The 10,612-nt window shown below is 34.0% G+C and overlaps 1 protein-coding gene across 1 annotated transcript; it reads right to left on the reverse strand.

The window, feature by feature from the left end:
• Positions 1–3,097: 3,097 nt before the first annotated feature.
• LOC109079942 (heat shock protein beta-1-like) lies at positions 3,098–8,501 on the reverse strand. Its single transcript, XM_042757288.1, has 3 exons — positions 8,038–8,501; positions 5,410–5,473; positions 3,098–4,475 (listed from the first exon to the last, which is right to left on the reverse strand). The coding sequence occupies exons 1-3, from the start codon at positions 8,435–8,437 to the stop codon at positions 4,310–4,312; spliced, it is 630 nt and encodes a 209-aa protein (XP_042613222.1). The 5' UTR covers positions 8,438–8,501; the 3' UTR covers positions 3,098–4,309.
• Between the last annotated feature and the right edge of the window lie 2,111 nt (positions 8,502–10,612).

The raw sequence follows: 10,612 nt of genomic DNA on the forward strand, positions 1-10,612 counted from the left end.
TAGTTTCTGACAGGAAGTTATTGGAGGGTATGGATAAACACTATTTCAATCAATCCATAATAATTTTTGCCTAAATTCCTAATCATCGTTTTTTGTATGTTACAGAAGTACTAGGGTTATAGAAGTTCAGATCCAAAAACACTGATGATGATAACGATAATGTAAAACAGTGTAAATCACCTTTGAATACAACTGATTCGTTCAAAAACAATGATTCATTCAAAAAAGATGACCGAGTCATTGAATCATTCAACCGATTCACTTCACTCTAATTAACCATTATTTGTATTTAAAACTTTTAAACTTTTTTTAAACTAAATTGCCTATAAGTAGGTCAGGGAAACTACCTTAAAATATTGTACAATAAATATTTTATGTAAAATGTAATTATTATTAATTTTTTTTACTTCTTCATATTTACATATTTTGATTCACATACTCCCTTCGTGAAAGCCTCGAGTAGGCTAAATAACTTTATATGTTCAGCAGGTTTGTGAAACACTGAAACAAACACTTTAATATATCCTCAGATTTTTAAGATAATCATCTCTATTCTAAAATAAATATTCAATAAATAAAAAAAAATCGTTATTCTCAAAATTATTCCTGTCTTAATACTGCTATCATCTGATTAGCCCACAGCAGAAACACGCTTCTGGAAACGCTCGCTAAACGCCAATGAATCCCACCTGACGAGCTCTAATAAAACTTACCATCGAGTTCAGAGCGCTGTATCCCCAAAGAACACATTCAAACCGACCTCAGGGACACAGAATGAATTAATCATACGACCTACATCAAGAATATGGGATTTTGTATTTCTGAGAACTCTCACGCGCTAACGCGACTGTGATTCATAATCGAGACGCGATTTGAAGGACCAATCACAAAGGCGCAGGTGCGAACGCGCCGTCCAATAGGATCACAGTTGCCATGCGGTTGCCGTGGTTTTTCAGAAAAAAAGAGAAGCACGGTATCCAGAGGAACTACGCAATTTTTTGTTTAGTGCAATTGTTTTTGCTGCACTAACCATAGTTTAACCAGGGTATTTGTAGTAAAACTATGATTATATAAATGGTAATCAATACGCCAAAAACATGGTACTACACTTTTGCTATAATAAAACCATTTTTGTAAAGGAAAGCTGCTATGTCAAAAAATAAAAAACAAAAAAGAAGCTCATTGTTATTGCACACAGAAGAATCTATTGCAGAGGGATCCACAATCTCATGGGCAGTGGTTTCTCTTCTGTCTCTTGAACAAGCAAAATCTCAGTTTGTCCTACTGTAGGTGAATAAATGGCATGTCTAATGTGTGAAAGCATTACATTCTTTTAATCATTGTTTAAAAAACAAGACAATCCTAAGCACGTGCTGCAGAATTCCCAAAATGCAACGTTGCATTCATTCTCCTATTTCTGATTAGGTTTGTGATGTAGACTAATTATTAGATAAACAGCTGAACTTCAGAAAAATCCTGAAACATGTTCTGAAGTCAAGCTTAAAGTTATGTGTTTGCCAGCTTACACTACAGAAACATCTTGTACAATGTTGAAATATAAAGTTCCTTATTGCATAGTTTCCATAAAGCATCCCTCAAATGTGCATGTGCTGAAATACTGCCAGTTGTTAATCCATAAGAGTTAGAGTTAATCAGATCTAGCACTCAGTCTTTTTAATTTTATATTTTTTTTGTTCTCCTTTGGCCAATTCACAGTGCTATCTGTGCTGTATTTAATATAATAGATAAATTGCACCCCAATTTGCTTTTATAACATTTTGGCAGTCGTATCAATATTATTGAAGTGAGAGTTAGTGAGTCTTAGGAGAGCTGGCCTACTTAAGTGTTTCAGCTGACAGTGTGCACGCATCTGTGGTTCCTCCAATCAACCCTCGGCTCATATCACTACACAGTGAAGACTGGACTGTTCTCTGGCTCGGAAAAGGACTGCTGGTGAAATAAGGAATGGATGGATGCAAAGATGAAAGAGGCAACAGATGGGAAAGAGGTAAAGCTTTGCAGAAGAACAAATAATGAGCAAATAATGACTTTGGTTTTGGTTTCTTGGACACTTCACTCATCTGGAGTTAGTTGGACAATCAGTTTCATTCAATCTCACTGGTTTATGTCAATGTTGCTATGTCACGCCACTTAAACTAGGAATATTTTCAAATTGCCATTTTTTAATGTTACTATTTCTAGGTATTTATACTATTTACATTAGTAATTTGTCATAGTTGTTTCTGCAGTTATAGCTGGGAGTTGTTTTTGAATATGAGCATTTTGCGAAGAGAACATAAAGCTGGAGTGCTGCTATGAGCATTTTTAATAACACAGCGCGACATCAACGTCTCCCTTCATTATCTTTAAATTCATCTAATGTTTCAGACTATACAGCCTGGACTATACAGCCTGAAACTCAAGATGCACATACTGTACAAGACATAAACTCACCCAAAAAGATTATCAATGTTCATTTTGTACTTTATTCAGCAGAGTACTTGTACTAGATTTCACCTATCCAAACGGGGTAAAACAAATGTTCATTGCTTGTATAACAGCTCTTTTGTATGTTTTTGTTTTTTATTTTTTTTTGTTTATATTTGTAATGTGGGTGTAAATTCGTTGGTTGTATTAAGTGCTTTTTTGTCGGATGCACATACTGTACATTTTTGTGTGTTCATTTGTGGGATAAAATTTATTACATGAATGATTAACAGCACATTGCGAATTCATGATAGTTGACGCCTACCTTTTATGACTACACTATGAAACGCATTATGCATGAAACGTTTTCAAACAATGTCTATTACTTATCAATTAAAGGGGTTTCTACCAGATTCTATCTCATCGCTGCAAGCACCTCTTACAGTTACAGTCAATAACCATATTGCTTTTATGTTTAAATTGATAAAAGATATGATAAAATTGAATCCTGTTTTGTGAGAGAGATGACTTAGCATTTCAATTCTGTCATAAGCAAGTCCAGGCAGAATTTGCATGTTTATCTGATTTTGAAGGGACATTCTTGGCATTCTTCAAAACTGGTAAAATGTGGTAACATGTAATAATAAATAATTGTGCTCAGACAGATAAATGCCAGATAATACAGAAAGGAGATGTTTATTACAATTTCTACCAGGAGGATATTCAGACATACAGTTCATGATGGGAACGCCTTGCAGTCATTTAAAACATTATGTAATGCCTCATAATACAATACAATCTGAAGACAGTCCCTGCTGTTCTACTGGCTGAGACGACTGATGTGAGGAAACCATGTTGTTATGCTTTCTGCAGTTAAACAGTATGGAGATATCTTTTTGATAGGTCAAAATGAAACTTTTTTTTTTTTCTCGATTATCCTTTTTATCCATCAGGAATTGATGTGATGGTGAAAAGTTTCATGCAAGAATGGAGACAGGTTGGTTTTAAAAAGGCTGCAATGTTGTAACCTAAAACAATTGTTAAAAAACTACAGTATTCGACTGCTGGTCAACTTTAACTAATAGCTAACATGGACGAGGTGACATAAGTTTCAGGCAGAGTAACTATTGCATTTTTATTAAATATTATGAAAACAAACATCATTTTACTGTGTGTGGCAGTGGTTAAAAACAGTGCAAAACTGTAGCAAAACCAGCATGTGGTAAAACTGCAGTTCCTGCTCCTGAAGAAATGTCATAGTCATAATTTACCTCAAAATCAAAAGGAAAAAAACTAAACAATTTCTTTGCTTATAGAACATCCATATATTAGGACAGTTTGAATTGTGACATTATTTTCAGTTCTTACATTACCGTGGTGCAAAAACATCACATTCTCAATTAATAAAATCAATCTCTCTAGACAATATTTAAAAAAATACTTATAATTAAATTCAGTAAAACACATTCTACCAGGATCTATATGCAAAATTATATTTTAATATGTATATATATGTATATATATGTTATATGTTTTAATTGCAATTTGGGGTAAAATGTTTCATCTTCATGAAAATAATGTTGCAATGCAAATATAATTTTGCATTTAATCTTTTTGATTTAGGGATGAAATATGAGCATGTTTTCTAGAGATTTGTTGTGATTTACTACAAGTAGAAGAGAGGAGGATGAGAAAGGAGACAAGGATGAAAAGGAGTGATGTAATAAATGAGATGGGAATGCTATATGGCAATGCATCCTCTCCTACCTGTAGTATACAAAGACTAGAAGTTGAAAGACATTAAAACTGAATTTGCTTTTGTGAACAAGCTCAAAGTACCATTGTGATTTGCCTGTGTGTGTGTGTGAGCGTGTCGTAGTGCTCAGGGTTTCTTTGTACTGCTAGCAGTCACTGCGCTGCCTGTGTTAACAGGGATGTTGATTTCAGAGCCCTGGATGGCAGGTTTGGGCAGAGGAGCTTCAATGGTCAGGACGCCCTCAGGAGACAGAGTGGAGGTGATCTTCTCAGAGTCAACACCAGAGGGCAGACTGCAACACAAGACAATCTGATTAGAGTCATGAAATCACAGCTCCAGGCAAAAAAGTCACAAATGGACATCTTTAGACAGGTTTAAATCTATATGTCTCATCTAGAGAATATTTTCTATTATATTTGTCAAGTCAAGTCACCTTTAATTATATAGCGCTTTTAAACAAAAAAGATTGCGTCAAAGCAACTGAACAACATTAATGCAAAATGACAGTCAAAGCAGTTCATTGAATTCAGTGATGTCATCATGCAGCTCAGTTCAGTTTAAATAGTATCTGCAATAATTTGCAATCAAGTCAACGATATCGCTGTAAATTAAGTGGGTTTTTTTTGTCCTATTTATTTCTTTAGGTCTAAAACTACTACACTAAAAAATAATTTAAATCTGCTTAATTAAATGTGTTACTTGCCATTTTGGTGTAATTTTGAAATTTGCTAACAACTTCTGAGTGAAATTTGTTTCTAAACCTAATTTCGTCATTAAAGTATCTGAAATAACTTACACAAATTTTGCAATGAATACAAATGAAAGAAAAAAAAATCAGTATTTCTACTTTATAATTTCTTGTTTAATTCAATGAGTTACTTACCATTTCTTTGTAATTGTGAAACTAAGTAGTAATTTTAAGTATACTTTTTTCATTGAAGTATCTGCCATACACTCACAAAAAAATAATAATAAAAAATGCAATTACAAAGATTTTAAAAATGCATTTCGAAGCTTTTGAAACTTGAGAAATTAACACAAAATTTGACCATAGGTCCACAGGTAGTTTCAGTTCTTTTAAAAACAGATGTGAAATACTACGCAATGTGATGCATGATTCATTGCCAAACCTGTCCCATCCATTTAGTATTCTCAGGACACTGTGACTCTTGATCCTCCCTTTCAAGTGTGCTTCGTGTGCAGATCTTTAGCATCTCAGTACTTACGTGTATTTTCTGGTAAAACATCTGGACACAAAGCCATGTTCATCCTTCCTCTCCTCATGTTTGCCTGCAAGCAAATCACATGGAAAAGAAAAAAACACAAATGAATTATCTTTAAACTCTCTCATATTCTTCAAAACCGCAATGACTGAATTAAAATGAAGCTTTTCTCCAACATTAGATTAAACGATCTAAACTGCTATCCACATATGTGACCCTGGACCACAAAACCAGTCATAAGGGTCAATTTTTCAAACTTGAGATTTATACATCATCTGAAAGCTGAATAAATTAGCTTTCCATTGATGTGTGGTTTGTTAGGATCGGACAATTTGGCTGAGATACAACTATTTGAAAATCTGGAATCTGAGGGTGTAAAAAAATTTAAATATTGAGAAAACCTTTAAAGTTGTCCAAAAGAATTCTTAACAATGCATATTACTAATCAAAAAATAAGTGTTAATATATTAACAGTAAGAAATTTACAAAATATATTAATGGAACATGATCTTTATTTAATATCCTAATGATTTTTGGCATAAAAGAAAATCAATAATTTTGACCCATACAATGTATTTTTGCCTATTGCTACAAATATACCCCAGAGACTTAAGATTGGTTTTGTGCTCCAGGGTCACATATATACTCTTACTGTGTACCAGCAGCTATCTCAGTTGTGTCTATTTTTATTTATAAGAAACCACACTTATTTCTAATAACTCATTATTAACCAGATAGCAATACCCTGCACCGCCCATAACCCCCGAGGATCACGATGACAAGTTTTGCATTATCAATTACCATTCACATTCTTCAGGAAATGTACAAATCTGGTTATACAGTATTTGCAGTTCTGATTAGTGTCACACGTCACAATCATGAGGGTTTAACTCTAATGTGTCATGTTTAAGTTTCCTCCTGTTTGGTGACGTGTATCTGCTCCTCTTGTTGAATGTGTAACACAGCATTGTGTGTTTGACCTCGCTGTCCTTTGACTGTTCCTCAAAGCTCTAAACTCTGGCTGACACCCGGCCGGGTAACCCAGCACCAGCTCTGTTTGTTTAGACAACATCATCATCTAACAGATGGCCACAGTGATGGATGTGATATGAGGGTCGTTAAAAGAGTGGGGTCCAGTGTGTATGACTTCACGAGATCAACATGAAACACTCCTTATTTCACCACCTAATTTACTTCTGAAATCTGATGCATTTCAAAGTGGTATGGAAGTAAAAATGTAAGATAGCAAAAAGAGGATGTTGCATACAAAATGTTTATACTTGAATGGCACAAAGCTGAGAACTTAAGTCTCTGGCCTCTGCATTCTGCACATGCTGCTTAAACTGCAATGTGCTCTGGTTATGTAATATCTCAGGAAAATCAGGAAAACCATGCATTGGTATATCATAATTTGATGAAAAGAAAATGTCAAAAAAAGTCAAAGTTATGATAAAAAGTTAAAATATGGACACAAAAAAGATCATAGTTATTGGATAAAAGTTTAGTCAAGTTATTGGATAAAAAGTTTAAATATTGACACAAAAATTATGAGATACTAAGTCATAATTATGAGATAAATTTTAAATTCTAACAGAGTAAAGATAATGACAAGTCATTATTAATATTAGACAAAAGTTGAAATTATGAGATAAAAGTCATAACTGATTCAAAAAGTCCAAATTATGAGATACTAAGTCATCATTATGAGATAAAGAACAATTACTGTATAACAAAAGTCAAAGGGATACTAACTCATAATTATGTGATAAAAATTATGACGAAATAAAAAAGTCATAATTGATACAAAAAGTCCAAATTATGAGATACTAAGTCACCATTTTGAAAGTTGAAATTCTGACAAAATTATGAGATATTAAATCATAAGATAAAAAACAAAATTATTACATAAAAAGATGAAATTATGACATATACTAAGTCATAATTATGACATAAGTTCATAATTATGAGTTTTATCTCGTAGTTTTGACTTCTTTTGTCATTGATTTTATCATAATTTAGATTTTTTTATATATTTTTTATATTATGTCGTAATTATGATTCTTTATGTAGCAGAAATGGGCTTCCATACCTCCTGGACATTTCCTTCCAAAACAACTAAACAATTCAGCTCTAATTTCCTTCATGAAAGTAAAAGATTAACTTTTACAGTAGTTTTTACACATTACAGTTCCCACAAAAAGCACACGAAATGCCTGAATATGATTCGTTATATAGAGAAGATCTGTTTCTAGGGTTCACTTTTCTGCATCATGTTTGAATTCTGCTGGTGTTTTGGTGATTTTCAGTGGATGTATGAATCAGTTCACTAAGTTCGGATCAGTTCAGTAAAGAATCACATTAACTAGCAACATCTTCCACTAACTAACCACAAACAAACACAACACTGACCGTCTTCAACACTACATCTATTGCTATTGCATTGATGTCAAACCGAAACAAGCTTATTTTTGTGAAATGCATCTTTCTCTACAATAAATAACACTTGCTTTTTTTACTCTTGGATCTAATGCAATGACATTCAGACATTTGAAAGGGTGACTTCAGTGTCCAAATACTTTTTGAGACACTCTCCTAGCGCTAAATTAAGAAATTATGAAGCAAAGTGCTCACCAGTGATCTCCACCACCCCATCTTTGGTCTTCACCGTCAGCTCCTCTGGGGCAAAGTGATTGACATCCAGGCTGATCTTCCAGGCTTCCGGTGTCTGCTTTATCTCAGACATTCCTGAGCTCATCTGTCGGGAAAGAGCCCGGCTGTAGGTCGGGGGATGCATCATGGTCGCAGAGGGCGACATCTGAGCCATTGGGCTCTGCATTAAAGAGGCCATTTCGGGATATCCAAAGGGCCGAATGTATCCGGGCCAGTGTGTGCTCGGAAAAGTGGGCATCTCCTCAGAGAAGGGCGGCATCCCGAAAGTTTGATCGAAGACCCGGCTGCCCTGGTACCAGTCGCGGAAAGGGTCCCAGGATGGGCCGTGCATGAAGCTGAAGGGAATGCGTCTCTCGGCCATGGCTGAAGATTGTTCTTGCTCTGAAAGCTTTCTGGAAAGTGCTGCGTCCTGTTTGGAAATGCTGAGATTTATAAGAACCTTCTCAGCCGACACTCCCCTTTCCACACTAATGCAACGCCCCCCTCCCATCCAGATATTTATAGAAGTGACTAGAATGTCTATTCATGGACGGCCTCACACGAGAATGGAATCCAAGGCAAAGGCCTTCCCAAAGCCAGCACTGTTCCTTTCCTGGATGGTTGAACCTGCCTGACTGTCTCACAAACACATTCTCTTGTCATGACACAGACGCAGAGGAATCCGGAGATCAGTGTAAAACGCACAGAGCGAGTCAGCAGAAACCCACCCCTCTGATAACAGGTGACCAAACACACATGCACTGATTTACAGGAGGAATTCAATGAATCAGCAAACACAGAGAACACAAAACAGAGAAATTAAAATACAGGCAAGCAGGGTAACACTGGAAAAAAAAAAAAAAAAAAATTGGTATAAGATTTATTTTTCACTCAATTTTTACTTTTAACTCAGAAATGTCTAGTACTTTCACAAATAATTACTAAGAAACATAAATTTACACACTGAATTAAATGTGAAATAATAATAATAATAATAATAATAATAATAAATATTTTCTTGTAAAATGTAATATTTTTAAAAATGTTTTAATGTATAATAATTAACAAAATGCAATAACAAAAATAACAAAATGTATTTTATTTCAGCAAAAAAATAAAAAATACAATAGACATAAAAAACATTAAAAAAGTTTTTAAAAAAAATTATTAAAACTTTAATTACGATTCAAATTAAAACACAAAATATAAAACTAAAAACTAACTTAAAATATTAATAAAAGCTGTAATAGTATATAATAAAATAACACTGCAGAAAAACTGGGAAACATATTAAAAATCAAACAAATGTAGAAAAGCAAGAAAAAAATTACTTATTTTTTATCATTTTACTGAAATAAAATAAATGTTAACTAAAATAAAATAAAGCTAGTTGCCAAGGCAACATTTTTCATTTCAATTTAGTTTGATTCATGTAGTGAAATAAATACAACTAAATAAATTAAACCTAAATAAAATGAATAAAAACTATATAGATATATTTTTAAAAACTAATCAAATTGCCAATTACCAAACTAAAATTAAAGTGTGAACAAAAATTCTAATTCAAAATATTAACAAAAACTATAACAGAATATTAATACTGAAATAACAAAGGGAGGTTTTATTGGATTTCTATGATTTCTCTGACAATATCATCACATCTTCATCTATTATATCATATATAGAGTAATGGTGCATGTGTATCAAATGTTTAATTCACTTTGATTTCAGCCCTGCGGCAAGTTCTGCATTAAACTCTGACTGTAAACCTCCTGACTGCATGAACACGCCAGTGTCGCAGTACATGAACCTGCTTTCATTCCTGCATTGTGTACGACAGATCGCAAAAAAATGCATTCCTGGAGGCCAAACATAGAGAGTTAGCAACGCCACGGTCATGGGTTCGATTCCCAGGAAATGCATGAACTAAACTATAAAATGTAAACCTTTAATGCACTGCAAGTCGCTGTGGATGAACGTGTCTGTCAAATACTTTAATGCAAGTACACCGATTGCACAGATGGTTTCAGATTGCAATAAGATACAAGAAACTATGAAAATACACAGTAATGAAGAAGGACTGCAGCTAGATATAACGATATCAAGATTAAATAGTCATATAAGGATAAAAAAGAATGTGAATTTTCAATAAAATGAATTCATTTACACACTTTTATCCAAACTTACACATTGATAAAAGTGGTTTTAGCAGCTTTTGTGGAGTTTGAAATGTTCAGTAAATAAAATTCTGGAAGAAACTAATGGAAGGCATTATAGAAATGACTAGAAATGTCATTTGAGCCACTGGTTTGGTGCCACAGGACTAAAAATACAACTGATCCATTTTCCCAGGTGATCTGCAGGAGTTTGTGAAAGAGCCGGAACCTTCCAGACGCAAATCCAGATCACATGAGCATCTACCGACTACAGCATCAGTAACGCCATCTAGTGCCAAAGACACTGAAGACTTTCAAAAACCAAAGCTAGGACTGCCAGATTACAACTGCAATGTATAAAAATAGTACAAAATGAACACTGTACAACATGCCACGTGCTA

Source organism: Cyprinus carpio, chromosome A5, assembly GCF_018340385.1.
Source record: "Cyprinus carpio isolate SPL01 chromosome A5, ASM1834038v1, whole genome shotgun sequence".
Classification (NCBI taxonomy): Eukaryota; Metazoa; Chordata; class Actinopteri; order Cypriniformes; family Cyprinidae; genus Cyprinus; species Cyprinus carpio.

Excerpts from the sequence above, each read along its gene's own strand:
- LOC109079942 (XM_042757288.1), bottom strand. The coding sequence starts at position 8,437 with ATGGCCGAGAGACGCATTCCCTTCAGCTTCATGCACGGCCCATCCTGG. Across the intron at positions 5,474-8,037 it reads TGGGGTGGTGGAGATCACTG|GCAAACATGAGGAGAGGAAG; the intron begins GTGAGCACTTTG and ends ATTTGCTTGCAG. Across the intron at positions 4,476-5,409 it reads TGTTTTACCAGAAAATACAC|TCTGCCCTCTGGTGTTGACT; the intron begins GTAAGTACTGAG and ends CTTGTGTTGCAG.